Here is a 27,659-nt window from a genome sequence, read left to right as displayed (position 1 = left end):
AAGGAGTCTGCCTTTGAGTCTGACTCACAACGAAACTCAATGCTTTGCCTTTGTTGAGGCAAGAAATACAGTAATCCAGGGCTTGAAACAGCTACAAACTAACACTTTGTATCAGCCGAGACCACCCCGTGTCCCTGCCAACTCCTTGCTGCCATTGCTGCCTCCTCGCTCACATCCAACGCCTCCTGAGCCTGCCTAAAATACAGCACAGCCCTACCATAAAGCCCTTTGTTCAGACACCCTCACCATAAAGCTGCAAAACCTTGGCTCCCAAGTGCATTAAATCCTTATAAACCTGCCTTCATCTTAACCGCACAGTATTTCACGACACAAAGCGCTTCTTCTGAGGGAGAGCACTTTAATGAGGAAAAGGGCAAAATATATAAACCAAACCTCATTACAGCATAATTTTTAGGAGACAAGCACGCTGTTATAAAAACGAAGCCGTGGCAATTGCATTGCACAGGGCCCGATGATTTAGTATTTTTAAAGAGCCACCGCTACTTTCAGCCACGGGCGCTGTTTTGTTGTGAATTCAACAGGAAGCAACCAGAATTGCAGGCCTGCTGTCTGCCGTGTATTTTATACTCTGCAAACTGTTCGCAAATGGCAGATTCGGACCTGCTGCACGCTCACAGAACTGCTGTGCGTCACACAGCAAGAGACTGACTGCAAGTCAGCCCAGACTTTTATCTTTAAAACCCCTGCCTCCTCACTGGCTTCTACTTTAAACGTGATGATGTGGCACGGACATGGTAAATTACCCAAATCAGAGCCAATTCATACTGAAATGAGCAGCGATGTCAAAGAAAATAACAACAACAACAAAAATACAACAAAAATCTTCGGTACAGTCATAGAAATAGATGTAATGCTGCTTAACGCCAGCTGTCAGATAAGCCAGGGTAATAACGAGCACATCCAAGGGGCTGCAACTGGTTTCAACCAACTAATAGACCAGGTTTTTTACAAACAAACTCTGTTACTTTCCACCAAACGCCTCATGGAACCCAACTCCCAGCCAAGCAGAAAAACCTGACTGGACAAAAAGCACTCCCCTCAGGAACAAACCATCTATCTTCCTCCGGAGCGTCCTGACTTACATTGCTCTGGAAGACTTTTAAACTTAATCTAATCAAGAAGCCATTATTGATTACAGTTCTTCCATATCAGTATTCCAGCTGTGACTTCTGAAACGAAAGCTCAGCAGTGGTTAGGTATTTACCACAATTGGTAGAGAAAACAGTGGAAAAAGAAGAGTGCAAAGGTCACCAGAGAGACAACACACCTGAACCCCCAACCCCACCAACAGCCCCCAGCCCTTCCCCACGCAGCCGCACCCAAAGCCAGCAGCAGGGCAGTGCACTTCACAGCAGCTTTGACTCGAAGCACACGTAACACTGATTGATGGATACTGATAGCAAAGACACTGGTGGAAAATCAAACCCGACAAAGCAACAAGATTGAGAGAGTTTCTTATGTTTCTTGGTATTACCTCAGAAAATGATGTAAGAAGGGCCCGAATTTCAGCAAACAATCATTTTAGCTACTGACACACATCTGGATCAACAGGAGTGCAAGAACTGACATGCAACTGATGCCTATATCCTCATTAGGTTAGTCTTCCCTCTTAGCTCTTTGTAGCTTTTAATGAATGAAATGTTGGAGTGAATGGTGCTTGCCTTCTCCAGTTAACAGAAGGTCCAACACTACATGGTTATGGTGACAGAACAGCACTTCTAACTGAGTTCTCAGAGAGGAAATCTGAGGAGAACATAACGCACCAACACTTACCCCAAACACACAATCCCAAACCTTGCTGTTGGGTCCTGTTCCTGAGATACCTTCACCATTTCCATTTCTACTAATGTGGCTCTTCTTTCCAAGCTTACAGCGAAAGGACAACAGATTCCCCCCCCCTCCATCACCACTCCCTCATAAATCACAGTGGACTTTTCCAGCTCTTATCAGCTCTGCCACATAAGACAGCAGGCTGGGCAAGTCTGCACGGGTATGAGAGCGCACCTCCAGCACAGGACAGCTGGCACTACGCTAACCCAGCCAAGCACGTGCCTTCCCTTAGCTCAGCTTTAATACTCTTCTGCTTAGCTGTGCAATGAAGGACGAAGACAACTGCAAGCGAGTGCACATGCTGCTGGTTTTGTTGGACAACCTGCTCGGCTCCTCCCTGAGTAACAGAGCATTTGGGGGGCTAGAAATGAGAAGCCTTAGCACAAATGTAGAATGAGACCCTGAGCTCACAGGTTAGCTGATGTGGAACTGTTAACAGTGAATTGGCTCGGAGACAGCAAAAGAAAAAAATAACAACAACAAAAAAATACGGGGAGACAGGGTGAGCGAGAGAGACAGAGACAGCAACCAATTCAGCTGCAAGAATCAAGCCAAGTCAGTCCCAAGTGCCCGTGTTGGAGAGACTTGATCTCATACCTTGCTTGTTATCAAGGCACTCCTGATACGAGTCAGCTCCAGTTCCGTTGAAGTCTACAGACAAAACAAAAAGTTTCATTCATATCAAACGTAAATATTAGGAACTTCTCAAATGGCAGCCTTGCTGGAGCAGTATGCTACGTGCAAACAGCGCGAGGTCTTTAGAAGGCCATGCTGATTTGCTGACATAAAATGAGATTTGTTATGAGCAAGGGGCAATGAGCTGACACCAAGCCAACATGGGAACTGCATTTGGTCCTCAGCAGGAGGTACCGGGAGCTGCCTCCAACCCTGCCCAGCTGCTGTTGCGCCGGGGAGGGGATCCAAGCTGCAGCTGTGCTGAGCCACCTCGCAGCAAGCATGAAAGATGCAGTATCTGCATCTGAATCCATTATTAACAGTGCTCACCATAGGCCCTACAGGACCACTGGCTGAAACCAACAGCAGAAACCAAAGGATCCCAACCTACAAGCTGGAATACACTTCCCTGTGTCTTGTGACATCGCACCCCCCTTTGGCTTTCAGCTGCTACACCATACTAAAGAGAACCAAAAAATACAAGAGCGTACTTTCCAAACATGGCTCTCCTACGGAAACAATGCCAAACCTGCACAGTAGGTGCTCGTACACAAAGGGTCCACATACACAGAGTGAACATTCTGTACATTTTAATCATGAGAATGATAATGGTGCTGAAATCAGCCCTGGTGCAAAGCGAGGGATCCCAACCCACTCAGGTGGCTCCTCAGGGCACCAATGGCCTGGGGCTGCCCCGGCCCCCTCCTGCAATACAGAACCTTAATCCACAAGGCAACCCCAACTGATCAGCACTACAGATGGGGACAGACAAGGTGGCCATCCAGGCTGCTGCCTCAGGCGCACTGCCAAGAGGATCATCAGCACCATGCCAACGGGTTCACTTCTTTCTGAAGATTCTCTCCAGGGCCACAAGATTAGAAATACCGTTCCCAGAGGCACAGTGCAGCCAGCAGCTCCCTCCCAGCTCCCTGAAGACAAGGAGCGGGCCGGCCCTGCAGGCAGCAGCTCACTGCCATTTCCTGCACACGGTGAACACGTTCCTGCTCCAACGGCCCTTCCCTTTGCTCAGCCAACAGCTGGCGATGGCTGCCCGCATGCACAAAGAGATCCCAATCGAGTTCACAGCCTTCACGTTCAGCAACAGCATTTAATGAAGAAAAAGGCAAAAATTAAAGTTGCCCCACCATTTGTGTTGTGTAAATCCCAGATAATAGATCTTCTCCCTAATCCTAATGAGGCCTTCCTATTAAAATCTTTATTAGCTTTCAGCTCTGCAGATTGCCCAAAGGCTCATCAGTTTCCCTATCTCTCAGTACCAAGATCTGCTTTAACTTTTACAAATAGCTCTAAGATATTTCTCAGCTTATCAGCATTGCCAAGCAGCCCGTCTTATCATTACTACTGCAGATAAAATAAATGAGCTCAGGATGATATGAATAATGGCATTTTCTGTAGGCTGGTTTCCCATTACATTTTCAACAGATTGTAGATTTAAACTTGGGCACAAAAGGAAAAAAAAAAAACACCAGAAAGGCAGCGGAGGGGGAAGGGCTGCATTCTCCCTTTCCATTTACCTGCCCTGTCCTGGAGCACAGGCTGCATTTTAGGCACACCTTATGCCAGCCCATACTTAATGCTGAAAGGCAGCAGAAACGCCTCCGCCGTGCTTTCTCCAAAGACCAGAAGCACAGTTACTTCTGGGATGTTTTTTCAGCTGCATTTGTTGCGGAGAGGCAAAACTGCACACTGCCTAATGAAGCCATCTTCATTAGCTTGCTCCTTCCCCGAGCAGCCTAAGAATACAGCTCAGATTGGGAACTGAAATCATGGAAAGCAACAGAACTGCACCTGAATTACCAGCCGGGGCTGCGGGGTGTCCTGGCAGAGCAGCGAGGCAGTGAGTGCGGCCAGCAGGGAGGTCACGTCCTGGCAACCATTTTCTGCCTGCTCCCTGCAGCAGCCCCTACAGGGTTAAATGCTTTTCCATTCCCCAAATTCCTAGCCCTGTCACTGTATCAAGGTTATCTATTATTGGCAGTGACAGGTGAAAATTAATCTCCTAATTATTTCTTGCTGCGTAATCTGCACTGAAGAAGTAACATAAAAGGATTACAGTACACCCTCTACGGAAGGCTTTGCTAGAGAGCCAATCATCCAGGGAGATACAAGGTATGTGCTAAAGAGATATTTATGAAGGATTTCCAACCATTTTGAAGGCAGGCTATGCCGTGGCTTACACCCCGCATCTTTGGAGCACGGGTTTTAATAGCATACACATTTATTACTCTTGATTATTCCACGGAAAGGGAAAAAAAAAATACAAGATTTAATGCCATTATGCCCTGATTTTCCTGTGGTACAGCCGTACACGCAGTGACGGCATCCATCCGTGTGCAGACATCTTCCCCCCAGAGCCACCACAGCAGCAACTCACCCGCCCGCTTTAACTGGAGATTAAGAGTCCTGTGATTACCTCCAGGGCAATGTAACCGTAACATTCTTCCGCGAGAACACGAGCGAGGCTGAGCACCTTCCAAATATTTTGTTCAATTCTCATTTTATAAGCAAGCTAGAAATATCTTTGGTAACAACATAAGCAGCCACCACAGACATGGTGCCTGATGAAAAGCCAACTTCTCGCTTCCCACCCACCACAAAGCAAGGCTTATTTTTACAGGATTCAAGTGACACCTTTTGTTTATCTCCGTCCCTTCCAACGCAGCTCTGTGAGCCAAGCAGATGCCTTGAGGAACCTGTTTCCCCACACCCACGTCAGCAGCACCGTGCTGGTCGAAGTCTACAAGAGCCAACAATGGCAGGTCCCTGGTTCCTCCCACTCACAAGGAGCTGGGAAGCTCTCGTGTTGCCACCCTGGTGCCCTGCTTGCAGTCGAGCCCTTCCAGCAGTACGGGTGAGCTGCTTCCAGCTTTTCTGACATTTTGCCATGGATGTAGAAACATCAGCAGTTCCCTTATGCAACCTTTGCGTGTTCCGACCCAGCACCATTTTGCACTGGAAAGCCAACCAGGAGGTTGTACCCCGCAGCATCCCACAGCCCAGTCAACCAGCACAAAGCAGGCGCTGAGCTGACACCAAACCTAATCAACAACAAACACCAAACCCGTGTCTGTCTGGAGAAATCGGGCCGTACCTCAACAACTGCGCTGCGCCTCAGCAGCCACACGGTGGCACACGGCATACTACAAAATATTATCAATGAAGTGCTGAAATAGGGGCTTCACAACAGCCATTGCACCCTTAACTCCCCAGAAATAGCTGCAGCCCTGCAGAGCTGCCCGCGCCTGCAGCCTCCACCGCCAGCCCCAGGGCTGCAGGTCACCACGCTGGGCCATCTGACGCATGGATTTTAAATGAGCAGCTCCAATTAGGCCGTTCCCCAGCTGTGACAGAGGTGTGAAGATTTCTCGCCTTCTCCCTCCACTGCTTTCACACCTCTGGCCATGCAGGGCAGCCAGCTCTGGGAGGTAACCCCTCTGTATGCACACGCATTACGCACACAAATGCTCCAGTGGGAAGGGCAAGTGTGTGGAAATTACTTTCTTCTAGAAGGCAACTGCTACTGGAAGTGCGAGGATCTGCTGCAGCACTCCTTGCCAAGCACCTTCACTGCTGGAAGTCAGCCCGGCAGCGAGGGCCCAGCGCACCAACACGGCCCTGCAGCTTCCAGAGCCCACAGCATCGCATCTCGCACTGCTGCTGTTTTGCCAACAGATCGCTGCTTACACCGCCATGGCCAGAGATTTGCTGTTCGTTAGGATCTTCAGGAGATAAAGACAAGTAATGGAACGAAGCCTGGAACAGAACACAGCCCTTAAGGCTTTATCCCCAGTGCTACAAAGGCAAGGAAACTATTGCCTTGCATCTCCTATTTTGTGGAAGTTTTAATCGCACCGTTACTTAATCTCTTACACAGCAATTATCAGAACAAAAGAAGTACGTGCAGAGGCGAAGCACCACCTCCTACCTAGCAGTGCTACTCTTCACAAGCCTATTTTTCAGTAATATGTTTTGCTTATGGAAATCTGAAGAACGAATTCTTATCCATAGGCATTTCCCCAAATGCTCCATCAGCGGCCTCATTACGCGACGCAGAAACTCTCCCAAGGGATATTATGTAATGGCAATTCCTCCCTCCGCTCCCCGAGGAGTGCATTTCTCATTACATCTCCTAGTAATTGATCGGCCTAGGAAATAATTTCTGGTAAAACCACGCGTTCCTTTACCTGGTTCTGAATCCCCATCTTTATTCAGAAGGAAGAAAAGACAACAAGAAACCCCAACGTTCCCCCTTCTGACGCGGATCGCCAGCCTCTGCCCAAACCTGCTATTAAGGCATCTTTGTACCTGCCCGGCTTCAGATCTTGTAAATTCACCAAGTCATTAAAATTAACCAGCCTGCGTTTCCTATTCTGATGACACAAATAATTTTCCTTGACTGAATCTCCTCTAATTGCTTTAAAAAGAGTGCTTCAGTGCTTCATATTCAAATCCATCCGGACACCACAACCCCCAGCGATTACGGGTCACTCCACACAAGGATGCTGGGAGCCAGAAAAAGAACGTATGAAAAACATAAGGCAGAAAATGACATCTACATCTGCGCTCTCCAGAAGCAGCACAGAGCAGCTTGCTGAATGCAGCCCTTTGCACAGCGTTTCCGTCAACACACGCGCCGTTAAATATCCTAACAGCTCTGACTTGGAAGAGCAACAGCAGCAGAAGCCCGTGTTTGAACCTCCACGGGAAGTTGGTGCAAAACCAGAGCAAAATAACTCCCAACAGCTGCTCTCTGCCTGTCGTTTGTCAGCAGGACTCACAGCACACCCTGCCCCTTTTCTTAACCTACAGGTCCCAGGGCTGCTGTGGGCGCTGCCGTGCGGCCCTCTGGCACACGAGGCTTAGGGCTTCCTTTGGTGTAACGCACCTTCCTCACGGAGGGAAAGAGGAACATCAGCCTCAGTTGGAACAGACCCGGATGGCCGCTGTGCCGTGGGGCAGGCAGCACAGCGCCGTGTCGCTAAGGGACGGCATTCCTGGAGAGAGCAATTCCGAGTCCTCACTTGTGGAAGTTAATGCAGTGCATGTGCACCCAGCAGCTCGTCCTGCTAAGTCTGTACGCAGGGAAAATCCCCCTTAGACACCACCATAACCCTCAGAGGCAGGTTCTGGTCAGATACAGCCGCGGGTTGAGCTCCTGATGTGCGAGTGGGCAGCTCCCGCAGCTCCACTGCAGCCCCGCACGGTCTCTTCCAGGAACGGATCGCCAGGAGAGCTGCCGGCTGCACGGCGTGGGGGAACGAGACCGGAGCGCCCGCTCGGAGCAGCGCCTTACGTAACGGGAAATCATCTTCGTTACAAAACGAGGTTAAAAGGCTCCCGGATCCCGGAATATCACCGAAAGCCCGGCCAGCAGCAGCAGCCTCGAAAGATGGATGCGCAACTTCACCAACATTTCCCGGCCGGGAAGACGCTCCGTTCCGCAGCGCCGCGGCAGCCGCTGCCATTCCGTGCCCTCGCCCGTCCGAGCCCTTTCCCCACGCCGCCCCGGGAGCCGCACTTGGGCGCTCACTCCCCGGGACGCGGCGCTCGGCCGCTCCGTTTCGCAGCGGGATGCCGCCTCTCCTCCCCGCTCGGGGCTCTGCGGGGCGACTCCTCGGGCCGGGAAGGGACGAAACCCGCGCAGCCCTTTTCCCAACGGCGGCTCTTGGCGCCCGGGCGGTTCGGGCCGCCCGCAGGGCTGAGCTCCGCGACTCGCAGCCGCACCAGCCGGGCCGGGCAGAGCCCCGGGGCCGCTCCCGTGGGCGCGGGGCGTTCGGAGGGCCGCGGCAGCCCCGGGGGAACGCGCGGAGAGCGGCGGCCTCGGGAGGAGTCCCGCAGCGCAACGCACAGCCCCGCCCGGGGACACGCAGCCGCGGGACGGAGCCGCACCGCAGCTCAGCACCACTCGGAGCCTGAAAAATCACTCCCCCCCCCTCCACTTCCGCACCCCGAAAGGCATAAAGGCACAGCAGCCAGAGGCCGATGCCGCCCCGCCACACTCACCGCATGGCCCCGCCGGGCGCTGCAGGGGGCGCGGAGCCGCCCGGGGCCGCCGCAGGGCTCAGCGCTCCCGGCCCGGGCTGCCCGCGGCCCCGCCGCTCCTCGGCTCCTCTGGGCGTCCTCGCTTTCTGTGTCTGCTCGCAGCCTTTTGGGTTTGTTCTCGTCTCGCCGCTGAAGTTCTCGCCCCCGCCGCTCAGCCCCGGAGCCGCCGCTCGGACGCCGCTATGGGTCCATGGCCGCGGGGCGCGCCGGGGATGCGGAGGGGGGGGGGGGTGTAGGCAAAAAAAAAAAACACACCCAAAAAAAGGGTTAAAAAGGAAAAAGAAACAAAAAAAACCACCACAATCACAACAACAGCCCAAAAGCGACACAGGCGGCTCCGGCCGGCATCCGACGAGGGGATAAATAAAAAAACAACACAACAAACACAACCACAGCCACGGCGCGGCCCCACCGAGGGGCTCCTGGGCGGCGCTGCTCCGGCCCCGCGCCCTCACGCCGCGGCAGCCATTATTCCAAGCACGGACCGCTCCGTGCTGCCGCTCCTCGGGCGCTCCGCGGCGACTGCCCCGCGCCCCCCAACCCGCGGCCGCCCGGCTCCGCCGCCGCCAGGCGCGACCAATCCAGCCACGAGCCGCGAGCCAGAGCGCGCCCCCGAGCCAGAGCGCGCGCCCGCCCGCCCCGCCCCGTCGAGCGCGCCGAGCCGCGGGAGCGCGCCGCGAGTGCGTGCGTGCACGCGGTGATGGAGCGAGTGGGGGCTGAGCGTGTGCAGTGTGCACGGTGTGTGTGTGCGCTGTCAGAGTGCACGCAGGCGTGCAAGAAAAGTGCACGCAGCCTGTGTGTGTGTGTGCAAGGTGCACGTGTGTCCCCGTGCGCAGCCTATAGCGCACAGATTGTGCTTGGGCTGCAGCACTGTGCAGTCTGTGCTGGTGTGAGCAGTCACAGTGTGCACAGTCACTGCTTGCAGTGCGTGCACAGCATGTGCAGTCTGTGTGTGTGCACGCTGTCAGCTCTGGGCACTCCCAGCAGCAGGGTGTGCACAGCAAGGTGAGTGTGCATGCACGGCGTGCTCACACTATGCATGTATGGCTGCAAACGTGCTTTCTTCCCCTCTGGCTCTTTTGTATCTAACCCCCATCGCAGTGACCCTGAGGGGCTTTACTAGCAGTCAACCAATGGCTGCAGGACTGCTCATGGAGCCAGGGAACCCCGCAGCCCTGCAGTTCTGCATCCCCACTGCCCTTTAGCCCCGCACCCCACATGGGGAGCACAGGGAGCAGCACAGTTGCTCCGTGAGCTCCAGGAACTGCCTGGGAGCCTTCAGGAGGAGGGCGGTAAGCATCTGTATGCTGCTAGAGCTGTGCGATGTGCTCATTACCTGCCATCGAGCGGCATATCACTGCACAAAGTTAATATGTTGTGATTATCAGTATATTGTTAAATCATTAAATACGACAGCAGATGCAATAAATAATTTCCAGGGGATATCTGCTGACATTTAAGAATTGAGGGGGATGCTTTCCTCCCACAGAAAGCGACGCTGAGGCAGTGGGGGCAAAGCATGCGGGATGAAGGGGGTGGCCACCTGCCAGGCACTGCAGGACGGGGCTGCCCGAGGAGCTGTGCAGTGATTGAACCACACTGCAGCACCCCACACATACTGGTGTGGGGCTCCCCACGGCTGTGCACTGCTGGCTGCTGCGTGCCGTGGGCCCGGGGGTTCTATGCGGATGTTACAGGAAGGCAAAGGGACAGGAGAGGGAGGAGAGGCCGTGTCAGAAATAACATCCAGATGTGAACACACTGTAAATACAAACATCAAAAGGCTCAGCCCTCCGCATTTTGCAGACAGCCCACCGGAAAGGACTTGCTGCACTCAGACAAACGCTCCTGCTAGGGAAGGAAGGACCTTGTGGCCACTGCACATGGCAATTTGCACCCATCTCACTGGGCTGGGGCAGTGCCTGGGGCTGCATTGAGAGCTCTCCCCCTGCCCACAGCCAGACCACACTTCTCGTTTGGGACCAAAATGCTTTGAGCAGAGCTGACAATAAAAGAAGGAAGCACTTGGTCAGAGCGTGACATGAAGATGTCATGAGGAAATCATGGTTTTACGGTGGAGAGGAGAAAAAGCACACAGGAAGAGCTGGGATAAATGCCGGGCCAGATTTAATAGGAGCAGTGGCTGCCCCAGCTCAGAGTCCCCCCGGCTTGTGCTGGAAGGGAGCTGAAGTGGTAGTGAGTCTTTGGCTGAATCTGTCTCTAAGCTGGGAAATGCGCAGGGTACACTCAGCCAGCGCATAAAAATAGAAGGGAAGCAACATGGGGGATCTGCAGTGAAACTGTTAAAATACGCTCTGATTTGCTTGGAAGGAAGGTGCAGGCGGGGAGAGGGGACGGCTGGCACAGGAGCTCAATGGCCACGGGGGTACGCGGCACGTGCACAGCCTATAGCAGCCCCAGAGCTTCACTGTGACATGTCATTTCCATGTGCTAAACAGAAAAGGGGAGGGAAAGGCTGAAACTGTCTAAACAAAAGGACGTTCTTTTCCCACCGTGCTTTCAGATGTTATAAGCAGAGCAGGATGCAGCCAGAGCTGCCTGGGGCAGCCAGGCTGGGCCTCCCATCAGGGCTGGGATCGGAGGTGGCACCTCCGTCTGGTTGCTGCGCTGCGGGCGGCGGAGCCTCGTGTGCAAACAATGTTGACTCCAACTCTCAACAAAACAATTACACATTTGTTTTTTGAATACATTTTCTTAGCCTTGCCACTCACAATCCCGCTACTACAAACTAGCCGGGACAAGAATAAATACCTTTGTGATTCTCTAAGCATCCTCATAATTGCAGCACTTCACTCATGAATGCGTATTTCAACAGCAGAAAAGATCCCAAGTGATGTAAAGACACGTTTCTCTGAAGTAACCTTTCGGAATCAGACGGAAATGTTTACAGCTAATTCTCATTGCAATAACTCCTGCACACCCCGGCAGCTGTGGGAGGGGAAGGATGCAGCACAGCCCGGCGCCCCACCATGCACCCTGCTGCCCGCAGAGGGAAGGATGGTGGTGGAAGGAGAAGAATGATCTGCTCGGTTTTTCAAAGGCTTTTCCCTAGAAAACAAACCCACTGCTGAGGAGCTGGGCAGCCGAGCATCGTTCACCATTTCATCGCATTAAGGCCAACCTGCAGCTTCTCTTCTCGGCACAAAAGACTCTGGCCAATAAACACACCTTTCCTTAGCAGTGCTCCCCAGCTGCACCATCCAGAACAGGAGAGCACGCTAACCTGACGAAAATCTGGCTGCAGATCAGGGTGGCTGAGCCACACATGGACGCGTTTTGTCCCACACCCCGAGTCAGAAGGCAAGCGGTGCTGCCTGCTCCCATTTGTTATTTATCTATTACGTTAAGCAACGATGTGTAAATGAGCCCGAGTACAAAGTATGGGCCCGGCAAGATGTTACAGCACAGCACTACACAGCACAGCAGAGATAAGTGACTCGGTATGGGGCCCTGCATCCTACCACTGTTTATATTTGACTGTATAATCGGGACCGCAGCCAGCTCGTCCTAAAACATACAGTGAGAGTATGGTTAGGCATTGCATCTGTAACATATACAACTTTAGATGTCAAAGCATCTTTGTTTGAAGTCAACAGCAATAAAAACTGCATTTGTACGAGGGCTTAGCATGTGGGAATACATATTGCTAAACCAGGATGTTAACACATGGCCCTCCTCGGTTTGCTGCTGCCAAAAGTATGCCTTTCAAAAGTGAACGGAGCGTGCCAATAATCTGCGGGATATTTTAGAATGTGGAGAAATCTGTGGCAATCACCCAGTGGTGGAGAAAACTCTTTTTGAGAGTATTTCCTTTGGGAGTAACTGGCATCGCTCCTCCTGCTTGAAAAGATTCGGGTTCTTCTCAAATACGGATGCGTCATGTGCATATTAGGAATCCACGTCAGGGCATTTCTGCCACGTGGAAGAACTGGAGATATTAGCCAGTTAGTGAGCAACACGTTCATTTAGAAGAAAAGGGACTTTCAAGTATATACAAATCCAGCTCACGAGGGTCACTATCTCGGTATCATTTCATTAAGACACATCTGAAATCTTGTCAGAATTGTCTTAAGCTCGTGGGATTTCTATGAGCTCCCTTTCTGGGTATTAAACTTTAAACAAATATTATGATTGTGTTCCAGAGGCTTGAATGGGCTGATGATTTTCAAAGTGCTGCTTTGGCATCATTGCACGGCTCCATTCTTTTATGCGTGTTTTGTTAAAACACAAAGAAACTCTATTTATGAAAAGCCAGCCTTAAATCTATAGTTTGTGAAGCCGTAATTTGTGGTTGCAATTGTGGTTAATTTAACAAAGAAAGTCTCTTGGTTCACAGTGCACCATACTTAGTATTTTTCATAAACTATCAGAGCAAAAACCCCCTTCAACATGTCAGATAGATGATGATCCAGCAATGCTGCAATTTCCCAGCTCCTATTTTGCGGTATACCATATTATATGCACAGGAATGCTACATCATTTATTCTGGAGCACAGCCCTGTAATTATTGCTGGCAAACTACTAATTACATACCACCATCAAATCTAACAATTTTCCCAATAAAAAAAAAAAAAGAAAAAAAAAAGCAACAAGAAACATCTATTTTAGTGTGGAATAAGGCAAGTACATGAGCATACTCGTGTTTATTTTAACACGTGTGCCATGGGGCACTGATCCTCCACTCCTGCGCCTTCACCTACATCACCTGCAGCGGCAGCAGGATGGGGTGCGAAGGTCTCAGCTGTGCCCTGGCTGTGAGCTGGAGCTCCTCCCTGCCATGGGCTGGAACTCCACTCACGTGGCTTTTTCCAGGAAGCAGCCATGATTCCGGCAGCTCAGAGTTCCCCATTGCATTTCAATCTGTGCATGCTTCCATTTGAGGCCAACCACGTTCTACGTCCCACGCTCAGGGCTGGGGCAGGAAGGGCTCCTGACCTGATGGTGGTGAGCACAGAGCAGCACATGGGCTGCTCCCCTTACCTGGCTACCAGCATCTCACCCCTGTGAGCATCGTTTGTGCCTCAGCAGTGCCAATGCCTGCAAACCTTGCTCCTTTGTAAAACATGACAAACAGCGTCAGTGTATGAGACAATTTTCTTCATCTTTCTCAATTTTCTCCAATTTCAAAACTGCAGTGGAAATTGGCTGTGGAGCAAAACCGTCTCCCACTTGTGTGAAGGCAGGGAGCGAGGTGCGGTGCTGGCGGCACGCTGCTAATAATGTGGGAAATGAGGCAGGCAGCAACATGTGGGAAGATGGCAGGAAAATCCCAGCAGAGTGCAGCGCCCTGACCCTCCAGTGCATGCAGGCACAGCCACCAGCATCGTACTGCCTGCACAGCACTGCCAGCACAATGCCACCAACACAGCGCTGCCTGCAGCTGCAGCTCTGGCACGGTGCTGCTAAGGCACGTGCTGCACACTTCACACTTCCTGGCATTCACTTCTCGGTGTCCTCAGCAGCTTCAAGAGAAGCAAACATGTTCTGCATGCCAAGCAAGCTGGCTGGTCTCAGCCACGGTCTCGGTCAAACTCAAGGAGCTGTTTGACAAGAGAGAATTACATCTGAGGACATTAAAGAACATCAGCAGAAGTCACAGCTCGCAGGGTGAGCGCCGGACCCAGAGTCTGTTGGCCTTCGGGATCCACCTCCAGCAGGAGTTCTATGGCACCAATATCATCCTTCTGCTTCATGTATCTCTGCCTTATTTACTTTGCAGCTGCAGAAAAGGGCCTATTTAAAGAGGGAAGTGACGGGTGTGTAGAACTCAGCTCATATGGATAACTCTGGAAAAAGAGATTTTCTTCCACGAGCCTCCTTTTGGGTTTGCTGCTATCAGTGGAGGATTACCAGCTAACATGGCATCTCTGCTGACATTCATTTCCTCCCCATGGCTAAGACAGCTTAACTGCTTTATACGGCAGAATATGCAATGGTTAACCAGATACGTTCATAAAGAAACATATCTCCTACTTAACTCATTTATAATTCTGCTTCTAGTATCAAACTGGAATCCACAGACAAAGAAATAAGCACCCAAAACCCTCGTGCCTCTAAAATATGCTTACACTGAAAGCCGGACTTATGGCTAGATAAATAAATGAACAGAAGAAATCACTTGGCTGGTCCTGCAAATGCACAGCATCCATTCAAAATCTTGCATATGTTTTCTTCCTCAGCAAATACACATTACAAGGATTAAACAGAAAGGGAACCTTACAGCTTTAGCTGCACTTTGTGTCTCAATACCAAGTGCAGCACTATCTCTGCCGCAAGGATTACCCAGGCTACACCCCCATGCAGCTGTCAGTCCCTGCAGGCTGTAATTCAGCTATCCTCCTCTCACTCTATCCATCACATTTACACAAATCCCCAAGGTGGACTGCCTTCTAAATGTCTTTACCTTGTGCATTATCCTGGGGCTTAACAATCCAATATTGGTGCAGCCAAGGATAATTACTCTCCATTGATGATAAAACACCCGGAATCCTGTCAGGCATGGCAATTTGCATCTTACAGTGCTGAGGATCAATAGATACAACAAAGGAGTGAAACCTGATTAGATACCGCGGCCTCTCCCCGGGAAGGGGAGGGATGATTGTTTTGCAGGGTTGAAGTCCTGGTTAAAAGGGAAATGGAGGTTTCCCATTGCAGCGCAGTCCCCAGACCTGCTGTTTGCCTGCAAACTGCTGCAGGGAGTTCAAGGCTGCAGGGGAAGGTAGGCGAGCAAACTGCCACGTCTCAGCTCCTGGTGAAGGAATGACTTGTGCTTGCAGCAATGCAGAACACAGCAGACACGGCTTGTCGGGAGCTCCAGAGGATCTGCTTTCTTCCCATTTTTGCAGATGGGCAGATTAATGCCATAAAGAGGTCTAGTAACAGTTTGCAGCCATGTGTTGCCTCAGTAGCTCACCTGGAAGCTCATCTCTCTGTGCTTTTGCAAGAAAATCCATTAGCGAGGGAAAAGCTGAAACTGGGGGTTTCCAAACCACGTGAAGAACAACTTTGTAAGAAAAGCTTTGAAATATGAACGACACAGAAAACAAAACAGCACCAAGAAAAGAGTTGGGCACATACTTTCAGACTGCGAGCTCCAAGCATGATGAAGAGGGGCTCAAAGCACGACAGGAGGAAACCAGAGGAAAGGAGAAAAACTCTTTGGAAACCAGCTGGGAATGGTCTGTTCTTATCAAAACATACTGCTGACACAGAGCTGTCGTGGAGCCAACATCTGCTCCCAACTCGGCGCGAGGCGTGCTGAGCAGCTCCACACACTCAGACACAGGAACCCGCCGCCGACTTGGCATGTTGGACGTCGATGGGGAGAGCTTCTGAAAGCACCAGTGAGCTCAAAGGGAAGGAAACCTGCTCCTTTGATGGAAAACTTTATTCTGACCCACTCGCAGATTTTCTCCACACAAAGGAGTATCTTCCATTCGGGGAAATTGAAAAAATGCCTGATCCTGGACCCCTAACACATATGGTTGTGTCTGCTAAAGCCAACAGGGGGGTTGCATATGGCAAGCCTGAAAAACTCGAGCTCGTTAACATTACAGCATAGTATTATCACTACTTTGTGATCACAAGGATCTGTCTCTTTCATCCTGATGATTTATTCAGTTGTCCCATCTCAACTCCTAGGAGTAAATTTAATGTTAGTGGGAAGTACCAACCTCAGGAAAACCTCTGTTTCCTTCACTATGCCATAGGAGGGATGCGCTCCAGCTCACCCGCTCCTCCTGAAAACCTGAAATCTGCCCAAGACATTTAAATTTAAAGGCTTTCACTGCCTTTTTCTCCTTCAATCTCCAGCATTTTCAGGGTAGCAGAAAACTGTGAACAGGCCGAGACACAACCACTATGGAACAGATTTGCTAACTGCAACTCTCCCTCCTAGGGCAAGACATCAAACATCTGTCTGAATTGCTCTAATCCAGACTCAAACAAATGGAAAAGCCTGGTGTCAGTTTAGTAACGGTGCTGTGCAACAGGAGGACTGATTTCACCCTACACGTCTCCCCATCACTGCAACGTACCCCACCTTGCAGCAGTTCCTGACCCCACAGCAAGCAGAGAGCAGACGGAGCAATCCTCCCAGTTCTGGAAGTGCCCGCGCCCCCGCAGCACTGCCCCTGCACAGGGGGAGCCCAGCAATCACCAGGAAGAAAGGGCCACTAACTATGGCTTCCCATCAGCCAGTGCAAAGCGAACTGTAACTCTGCACTAGGCTCTCCACTCTATGCTCAGATGCAGAAGATTTTGAGCTTGCTGCTCTATTTCCAAAATGGGAATTGGGAAGGAAGCTGCTGAGTCAGGGGCCAAGATGGCCAGACGCATCTCCCAGGGGAACGCCACTCATCCCCTGAGCTGCACCTGCGTGCCATTGATTCCTTGGGATTCCCGTGCTTGTACAGTCTCAGGCTGTCAGGGCCACATCGATCTGTTTGGCAGCAGAGAACAAAATGGATATAATGGAGGTGATCCTTAAGGTGCCGGTTGCTACGGGTGGGTGAAGATGAAAATGTATGAAATAAGCAGCCCTTGGAACTTGAACTGGAGAGCTCAGCCCCCACCCCTGCCCTTGGAAGAGAGGATGGTAACGCTGCCGTGTGCAGCTAACACAGGTGAGCAGAAAGGTAATGAATTCACAGGGTGTAATAAACCTGATGGAAACTGGCTTAAAATAGACGTGCGGCAATAACGAGTCCTCCTGCAACACAGCCTGCTAAAGGATGTTGTCCTCATCAAATTGACATTATGTACGGCGGAGGAAAACAGAAGGAGGACATAAATGTAGACATCTCATAAACACCCACAACTAAGTCCCAAACAAGAGCATCCTATTAAAGACAATGGTGCCGAACCCTTGAAAACAAATGTAAATTAGCAAAACTGCTGGTCACGGTTTGCCAGGCAGGCTTCTGGTCATTGTTAAGCTCTCCACACAGCTGGATAGCAGAGGGAAAGGGTCAGGATAGAGACCGATTTCCCTATCATTTCAGCACATCACTCTCCATGGAAGCACCCTGCTGACCGGCCTTCTCCCAGAACTTCGCAGCGATTAGCACCATGCTGTTTCTTACTGTGAATTTGAACAAGAGTAGCACAAAGCTATCAGCAGGGACTTCAGTGATCAGAAACTGCTCAGCCAATTTCCCCTATCATTTTTCTCTTGTCAAACAAATGCCTATTGTCACAGGGCCTGCTCCTGTGGCATGGGGAGAGCTTCTGCAAATTGCTGAGACCCCTGCCTTGCGATTTTAAATCCCTAAAATGTTAGCTCTCACCTAAAGACTAGATGAGCAAAAGACGGGGAGCCAGGATTTGCCAGCAGTAATCCTGGCTATTGATGTGCAGCACCAGTGCCCTGGGTTCCCTGCTCCTGCCCCACTCCTCCCTGCTTGCCACATAAGGATGGAAAATAGCAGCATCTCTCCTGCCACAGGATGAAGGTAAGCTCAGATTTTTCAGGATGCAAAGCGCTAACTTGTTATTCAAACTGCAGGTCTCAGTACTGAAATTAGAGGTAACTGCAGCCACCAAGAACAAGGGGCCAATAATGCAGAGTTCCCAGTTAAAACGAGGAGGGACTTTATCTAGGTGCTTCATAGGAAGATTCCTCTTCAACTCCACAACACATATTGCATCATGGATGGTAGGTCTTTTCTTTGAACAGAAACCTGTTCTGCCTACAGCCCACTTTGCCCCACAAAGGCAATGCCATGCAGCGGTGTGATGCCATGGCTCAGCCACACGGCTCGGCTGGAAGAGGAGAGAGGAGCAGCAGATGGGCTACAAAGCGTACAGCCCTGATTTAATTACAAATATATTTGATAATTAGCAGAAATAATACAGGTTCTATGTGAAAACATGGAAAGATGAGTGTATTTGGGCAAATATATATACATTTGAGCTTCTTCCAGCCTGCAAATTTCTTTTCACCATCACACATACTGTGTTTTTTCCTTAAAGCAGCCACCATAGGGGCCAGGGTATTGTGTAACAAGAATGGTCAAACACAATTTTACCGTGTCTAGCAAGGCAGAGTGCAATACTTATATATATCAGAACAAGCAATGTGCCCAAGTGCCTGATGATAAGGAAGAAATGTGTCCTCGATCAAGAAAAACCAGTTTAATGTGCACACTGGGAGCAGAGTATTACACAGATAGCGCTTTCTCCTGGCCATGTGAATTTAAGGAACCCCTGCTGGTAACTGAGATTCTTCGCAGACAATCAGACCAGAAACGAAACGTTATAAATTCTTAAGGTACGACGTGAGATACATCCTCACATTTTGCACAAAACCAAGAAGGGAAAGATACCATGTAAGCATCTCAGCTCCCATACAACAAATGCCATTTCAAGCATCATTTATTATGCTGCCTTTCACAGACTTTTACAGTCCTCAATATGGTTAGCAATTCCAGCTGACTCGTAAAGCGGTTTTAAAATTCATCACTGAAAAGAATGTTTATCTCCATGTTTTCTCCAGTTCGGGAGTAAAATTAGAGTCTTAAAACCTGGGGATGGCGTGTCTTTAATTTTGTTTAGAACAGAAAATAACTGTGATATGAAAGGTTTAATGAGGTTAGAAATCTAAAAGGAAATGGAGTGGGAATAGATTATCAAGAGAAATAAAGCCAACCGCTGGAGAGTACACTAATATTAAATATTAGGTTTCTAAACCAAATATATATAATCCATTTAGGGACTTAATGGTGGTTCTCAGAAGCGCATTTATCTACAGCTTATGGTTCAACAACCAATATTATAACTCCATTTGTCATTGTTAGGTGAGGGCAATGGAAGTTGGGGAGGCGAGGGTCAGCGGGTGCGGAGGAGCTCAGCAGAGAGCAGCCATCGTGCAGCACAGACGGCGCTCGGAGGGGATGCGCCCATCTCTGGTGCTGCATCCAGGTCTACTGGCTGCCTGGGAACACCTCCACGCATTCTCATTTTCCTTACGAAGAACTAAGGCAACGTATTCAAGCAAGGACTGCCCTTAAATTAGGCTTTATACCCATTTTTCATTCAGCAAGATACTTAAACGTGTGCCTGACTAAATGCGGGATTATGCACTTGATTAAAATTAGCTACATGCTTAAACTACTTGATGAATTGGGTCATTAGATACCTAAGTCAATACGAGGTAAGGAGCTCTGAAAATCAAGACCAATTGGAAACGCAGAAATGGATGTTGGTGCTTAGCTTTGGGTGTCCACAGGAACAAGACTCCAGGCCTGGAAGTGGCTTCCCCACATGTGTGAATACAAACACCTTGCCCTCCCCTGCACGAAGCCCCTGCAGCTGCAGGCACAACTTCCACTGTGAGGAAGATGGGAGGTGCAATGTTTAAGACTGTGCTGGTCTGAAGGGGTCAAAATAAAGCAAATGCTCTCTGCTCCCAGTAGCACTGCTACTTGCAGCACAAATGCTTTCTGCTGTCAATGAAATTTTGAGGAAAGTCAGGGCCTACACGTACTGCCATATGTTGGCTATCACTCTGCTCCCAGACTCAGTATTTAGTAGATTTTTACTACTAACACCATCAATAACTGCAAATGGAATTAACTGCAAGAGCCACAAATCCATCCTGAGCGGTACGACCAAATTCTTTCACATAATTTGCCTGAGTGACAGAAAAATATGCTGCTAGCATCAAACAAGGCTGGAGACTAAACACGCTTTTAATTCTGCAAAAAATAACACAGAGTTTCTTCCTGATTTCAGTGAGCTTTGAGTCAAGACCCTCAGCTCAGAGAAGCACTTCGTTCCGATGCTCCACTTGAACTGAAATCAGTTGTGCTGAACGAGACCTGTAAACTTTTTACGGCGAGCCCAAGGAAGCAGTTTTTCCACATGACATGTCATTAAATGGTGGAATTCACTACCACAGGATGTTGTGGAGGCCAAAAATATAAATGAGTTCAAAAAAAGATTAGACAAATTCACGGGGGATAAGTCCACCAGTGGCAATTAAACACAATGGTCTGGATACGACCTCTGGCTCAGGAAGTTCCTAAGCTGGGGATGGCCAGACATGGGCTGGATGAGGCTCTCCCCGCACACGCCTGCTCCATGCAGTCTGTCCCAGGCAGGTCCTGCTGAGCTCTACTAGCGCAGGAGTTTTGGGACTAGGGAGGCCGACCCCAGCTCTACTTCCTACAGCCTTTGGGCCATTTGGATCCAAACACAGCTCTGAAATTCACTGCAAAGCAGGGAGTTTGGGGAGTGGAACGCTGCTTTTTTCACATCTTGAGAAGTTTTCTGTGGCCTTCAAAAAGGAACAAGCCTGAGCAAAACGCTTCGATGACCAACAAAGCAACTCACGCTTCTTGCCACCTCCATTTATAAAAGAGCTCCAAAAGAGATATTAAAACGCAGCAGAATAAACTGTTGACTCCTACTGCTATAATGCAGCTGTACTACTATTGTTTTACTCTTTCAATCAAATTTTGATGAAACGGCTGAACACATTCAGCAGTTACTTAACTCATATTCCTACAAGTCATTTAAACAAGGCTGTGTCCCAGCGCCTCACTAAAGCAGAATCGCTGCCACATTTTATGCAGGAGGGGTTTGCCTCCGTAGAGTGCAGACTTACTTACAGAGACATAACTCCGGACTCCAGAGCTCCTTCCCAGACTTATTTACAGTGTAATTCTTAAGTCTTATGATAGTTGGTGCTTTTCCTGGAGCCCATCTCTAAGGGTAATTCTGTGAGAATCTTTTTGTTCGATGAAACAGAAAACGATAAATTTCTAGCACTGTGAAGCTTAAAAATGTGATCTAAATGCATTCTCTCATCCCCCAAAGGCTGCGGTAAGGCAGAGAGAAAGACCTCATTTAAAAACTACACCTCCTCCTCCCCCTTCAAAAACAAAACGCTTTCTGAGGCCCATGCTATTCAGTGATGTGGGTCAAATCCACTTAGTAGCCAAAACCAAACCCCAGACCACGAGCACCCAGATGTAACTTGAATTTCACATTCTCTGAACCCCAAAATAGCACGTGCTTTGCATCAAGTTCCTTGGCTTATTATCTCCATTACAGAGCATGACGGAGGTTCGGAATTAATCTGTTATGAGTTTGTCACAAGATATAATAAAAGCATCAAAGCCAGAATTCCTTGTTTAACTGTCCTGGAGACGTCTCATTAGTTAGCCAGCCTAAACTCCCAATCACATCCTGTCTAGCTGCGAATTCCCACTGGTTTCAAAAATAAATAAATTGTTCACTCCGGGCAAACTTCAGTCGTTCCAAATTCAATTTGATTTAAACCTGGACAAATTTAAAGTAAGATCAAGATAAATCTATACGATCCTGGTTTAAGAAGAAAGAAGAATGTCCCTGCCAGGTTCTGCCTAAGTTCAGTGATGAACTCACTCCCCAGTGTGACAGCTTGTCCATTATACCTAATGTGACATTAGCCCCTTGTATGTCTAATGTGAGAAAGTCCAGCAAGAGACAGCCTGGTTTGTTTTGAATCTTAATAAAACCACCACTACTATCAGCAGCACTAAAAATCGTTTCAGTGAATTATTCCTCTCAAGCCTTCCATCTGATGATCCCCCGTGGACGTGTGATCTCACGGGTCCCTCAGGTCTAGCAGAAAATCACCAAGATTTACAGAACAAACCAACCCCCTGCCTTCCCCACCCAGACTCCGCATCGCTTAATAAATCACATTCAAGTACACAAGACTCTTTTTTAACTTTTTAAAGCTATAGGCAGCAAACACTTCTGTTTCTCTTAGTGGCAACTGAGCAGGGCCTGAGCTTTGATGCCATTTTGAATGCAGCCATAGTGATGAATGCTAACACAGCATTAAGTTCTACACCACTGGCATGTTTTTTTAAGCAGTTCCAAGTTGTTTTTCAGTGCTTTATTCCATTTATTGCATCAGACTTTGTTGTTTTCAGGTCAGATACCAGCACAGCCATTTGGGAATTGAACACGCCCTTAATTTCAATCAGAGCTATGGTAACGTGCTGTAGTTCCAGCCCTTTCTGGTTCTGTTGCCTTTCCATAATATGCTTTTGTCTTTAAGTCCCATGAAAATTCAGTGAGTGACAGTAACAACACTTAGACTCACGCCCATCAGTTGCAATATACTGATAAACTATGACAAGTTATCCACACCGAGCTCCAACATATCCAAAATGAGGGCAGTGAACCCAGAAATGTTGAAGCAGTGATGGTGTTCCCCACTTCCCTGCTTTGTTTCCCATCCCCTGGCAGCATACTTCTCCCCTGTCTGTTGAGAAGCAATGGGAAGGCAGGAAGAGGGCTCTTTGGTGACTTCAGAAAGGTTTTGTTTCCAACTTACGACAGCTTTTGTCAAGGCCAAAACAGAGAAAGAGCGGATCTTGCCGTGGTGGAGTAAAGCCAAAGAGATACGTCAGGGTCACCAGCTATGTGACATAGGCAGCAGCTGGCCAAAGCATCCAGCAGCAATCTGGATACCAACCCTGGAAAGCACTGATACGGCTGGGGAAAACAACAGTAAAATGTCCTTTTTTTTTTGTCAAGATGGAGAAAGTGACACATCCACAAACAGTGGTGGAGACCGGCCGGCGCAGGCAGTGATCGATGAGCACTTTTGCTCGCTCTCAGATGCACGGGAGAGAATAGTTTTTTGTGTTAGGAGTTCATTACTGCATCGTCCCTCCTACTGCACCGCTTCCTCTGAAATCAGAGGCGAGATTAAATCTGCTGTAGCGCGGCGCTCCGTAATGGCTCTGACAGACGTTGTTTTTCCTCGGCCGCACATCTGGGAGTTCCCCAGCAGAGCACTTGAAACCAAGCAGGTCAGCTCCTTAGCTGAGGTTCGTGTCTAATCAGCCAGGAAGGCTGAGGCCTCAGGTCACACATGGAAATCACTAGAGCTATTTAAGTCGCCAGAGGTTATTAATAAATCTCCCACTATTTCCTTAAGTAAATAATTGGAGGCCCATCTTTCAAACAAGTTATGTCTGGCCATGTTATGGTACCAATTTTATCCTTCCTTTTTTCCCCTCACCAAGCAGGAAGAACAAATCTCTGGTGACAACAATGGCAAAACTGTGAATTATAAACATCCATGTGTCTCTCATTTGAATGCCTCCTCGAGTTTCCTTGACAGCTGGGGGAGAGAGAGGCTCCCAGGCTTTCCAGCAGAGCCCGAGCCACCGACACGGCTCTCGCACCGACGCAGCCTTTGTGGGAACGCTGCTCTGCTGGCTCCACTGACCTCTGCGAGGCGATGGCAGGCTGCAGGGCTGCAAGAGTGAGCACAGAGGCCTGGCCATGAGACACGACTGGATAAGTGCTGGGGGTGGGACAGGGGCTGCTCCATCAGGTCGTGCACCGGTGTGGAGTTGAGCTCAGCACATCCAGGCCTGACATGAGGGGAAAGCCAGGGAAGCACCAAGCATCCCTGCATCTCACATCCCTCCTGCTCGCCCTGCTCATCCAAGCCAGAGCACCTGGCTATTTCTGGCAGATGTGATAACACTGTGCATCCTCCCACCGCCAGGGCCCTCCCACCGCTGTGCTGAGTTACTAGGTGCTGCTGCTTGGACTTTGTTCAAGGTGATGCAGAGTCTCTGGCATCAGGAACACAGAATGCATGCTTGGAACAGGGTAAAAAGTGTGCACACAAACATCTCTCTGATGCACAGAGGTGAGCACTCAGGCTGCAGGTGCCCAGGAGGGCAGGTGGACCCCTCAGACCCAGCAATGCAGCTCTGTCCTGACAGACACAGTGAGTCGCTGCCGGGAGGTGCAGGCAGGACGACGTGGGCACCGGGGGAGCTGCTGCCAATCGTTCTGGAAGCAGAGAAGCTGCTACAGATGGCAGCTGCCAGCAGGGAACGAACAGCAAAAACAGAGGAATCCACGACAGAAATCATGGAGAGGGAGAAAAAAAAAAGCATTTCCTATGTTCTCGTTTCATCTTTTCAGTTAAAGGAAAACCTGTTATCAAGTGACCAAAGGAACAGCTCTGCTAAAGCTTGTGGTGAACCCCCCTGTGGTGCCATCAGAGACGGGGAGTTCCTTCAATTAAAAATTACTGCACGGCATGCTGAGACGCGGCACAGCGCACCACATGCACACCGGTTAGTGAGGATCTGGGTGCACTAAAAGAGTGACATCATTTCTGTATCTGCACGTTTCTGTGGCTGGACACACAAGGAAACAAAATCTGTGCAGTGTGTGCATCTTTCCTTCCCACGTGGCTGAGGGTGCCGGGGAGCTGCGTGCCGTCCCCACTGCCAAAGGGAGCACAGTGCAAGTGGGAAGGAAAAAAACACAGCAAGCAGGAACGCTTAAAATGAGTTACTGTGTCTGGTCACTCAATCCTTTAAGCCTTGCCAACACTTTCCTGTGATTAGTTAGTAAATCTGACAAGGCCTGCGTTTGTTCACAGCTTATTGACAGAACCGTATTGATAAAGCAATATCCAAGCCTGGGGAAAGAAAGACCGCAATCTCATCTTACTTTCTCCGCTCTTTATTGCACAAAGGTGTTTTTTACTGGATGAATTCATTTTCTTGAAACTAAAGTTTGAATTTTCCGAGAGCGCAGCTCTGACATAATTGCTTAATAATTATTTATCGACTGGGTAGACATCACACATGGGAGAGGAAAAACATGCCCCACGAATTTACTCGTGAGGACTCCTGACCTGAGGATGCAAGGACATTTGCTCCGAGATCATGAGAGACAGAACGATGGGGGCGGTGGGACTGTAATTCTTGTGTCCCCCAGAGACAGCCCCTGCTTTTCTGCTCCCGCTGCCCTACACCTCCCCAGCTTCCTCCCAGAGCCGCTGCCTCCCCTGGAGGCCTGTGTCGCAGCCTGGAGGGCAGCATGATGGGGTCCCCTGGGGGGCCATTAGTGCCGCTCATAAATCAGCCAGATGGGGCTGGCTTGCACTGCAGCCACAGAGGGCTGGCTCTGCAGGGAAGTGGGGCTCCTGAGCTGCGCCCAGGGACCTGACCGCCACACAAGTGCACAGGATAAATATGCAAAGATGAGGAAAAAAGTAGGAAGGGACAGGACTAAAAATAGAGATGATTTCACATCAAAAACCCACACGCTACTGAAGCCTAATGGCAGCATTTCACATCCAGCTGAATTTCACAAGCCTGACCAAGCCACAGCACCAATAAAAAAGTCAAAGTGTGGGATTGTTCAGTATTGTTAAGCCAAAATGAGGGGAATGGGGTCTGGCAGCGGGCTGTGGATGCAGGCACAGGTAGTGAGCACACAGCAGTACAGCAGCTCTGCTCTGTGCCGCTGGGGAAGGTGCTGGCTGCCTCCTTTGTGTGCTCCCACCCCTCAGTGCTCAATTTGAAAGATCGAACAACTGCCCCAACGTTGAATAAAACTGCTGAAGAAAAGGATGTGCTGGTGTCTCAGTGACCATTCTTTTCTGTGTAGTGGGAAACAGCAGCTTTAAGCCAGTAAAGGAGTGGAACATCATCACCAAAACACAGAGTGATAAGGAAAATCCCTTTATCGTTTCAGTTAAACCATCATCAGATATAAACGAATCGTACCTCAAAAGCCTATCCAGGCTTCCCTAGAGTTACAAATCCAGAGAGGCCTGTGGGCTCTTCTGCCATTGCTAGTGAATATGACTCGAAAAGCAAAAAATGTCCACCCTTCCAACAACTGAAAATCACTTGTTCTCAATGCAATATATTTTTCAAGAATGGGCAGAAAAATGGCACACGCGTGCCATTAATGGCTACTTTCAGTGCTGCAGGCACACGTGCACTGTCTTCTAAAATTTATGAAGGAAGGAATTAGTGGGAGAAATTACAACTAACTGAGAGATTGGGAGTGCTTGGAAGAGGCTCATGAAGTATATATACTTCAGGGAGTGATGCATTTATTGCTGATAGTCTATAACAACAGTCACTTTGTTATGCAACTGCTGAAAAAAAAAAGAACACTAAGAAAAAAGAAGAAGAAAAAAAAAGAAGCCTGCAAATGCTCTCGCTGCAGTGGAAAGATGTCTCAGGGGAGTGCTGCTGATCTTGGTGGGTTGACCACAGAACCCAGGCCCAGGAAATCCTGAGGTCGAGGTCTCACCCTCACAGGGCCACATATCTCACGTGGCAGAGCGCATCGCAGCAACTCTTTCTTATTCCCCAGTGCTGTAGTGATGAGGAAACCAGTAAGAACCTAGAGATGCTGGAGGTGTTTTGGAAGGTTTGGTTCATGTAGTGATGCCTCAGCCAGCTGGGGCTGCAGGCTCACGGTTCTCATTCTGACTGTAAACAAAGAGCCCAGCCCTCTGTGGTGAGGATCCGAGATGACTTATTGTTAGAGCTGGATGTTGGAAGTTATTGCTGTGGCAACACTTTGTTCTGCATCGAATGCCATTTCTTAGCATAATCGTCGCAACCGCACTGCAATCAAGGACGGTGCTCCATTCAGGGGAGTTTTTAACGGATTGTCAAATGACATTTTACAATAATCTCCAGTCTTTTCTGCTGATTCACACGCTGTTGGGTGGGACAGAAAAGAACAAAACACAGCTGGTATGTAAGTGGCACTCTTTAGAAAGTTCCAAGAATGTAGGCTCTTGGAAGTGGAAGGTTTGTGTTCATCAGAGACTGGCCGTGACTCTGGGCACAAATCTTATATCACAATTTCCAAGGAAAAAAAAAACAACAAACCAAAACAAGGGCAAAGCAATTTAGTGCCCCTGATTTTCTGGATGTGCTTCTTGAAATCTCTCTGGCCCCATTTCCAGAGGAGCTGAGCATTTGCAAGCTCTCTAACAGTCACAGCAGTACTGAATGCTCAACAGCTTTTGCACTGGGTGTTTTAGAGGACACTCCTCCACACTTAATCTCTGCACCTCACTTGTGTCATTGCTTCTTGGCAATGCTCACACAGATAACACCAGAAATAAGAGATTTACTGCTATATTAATACCTCTGGAATACTTTGCAACTGCGGAAGAAGTTCCGTGCCTCAAAAATCAGCTGCTGAATGGTGCCGTGCTTGCATTGCTTCCAGCCAATACAAAACCATCTCCACAGATG

The 27,659-nt window shown here is 49.3% G+C and overlaps 1 protein-coding gene across 18 annotated transcripts in view; it reads right to left on the bottom strand.

The window, feature by feature from the left end:
* Positions 1 to 27,659, bottom strand: part of FBRSL1 (fibrosin like 1) — a 397,085-nt gene that overhangs the window by 80,825 nt on the left and 288,601 nt on the right. For 13 of the 18 annotated variants that reach the window (XM_072350966.1, XM_072350967.1, XM_072350977.1 and 10 more), the window contains one exon: positions 2,449 to 2,502. The exons of the other annotated variants lie outside the window; for them this stretch is intronic. In XM_072350966.1, coding sequence (XP_072207067.1) covers positions 2,449 to 2,502 — 54 coding nt within the window. The remainder of the gene's footprint in view (positions 1 to 2,448; positions 2,503 to 27,659) is intronic. 18 annotated transcript variants of the gene reach the window in all.

Source organism: Excalfactoria chinensis, chromosome 16 (genome assembly GCF_039878825.1).
Source record: "Excalfactoria chinensis isolate bCotChi1 chromosome 16, bCotChi1.hap2, whole genome shotgun sequence".
Lineage (NCBI taxonomy): Eukaryota > Metazoa > Chordata > Aves > Galliformes > Phasianidae > Excalfactoria > Excalfactoria chinensis.
The sequence above is the reverse complement of the archived record's forward strand: the minus strand, read 5'-3'. Positions and strand labels throughout refer to the sequence as shown.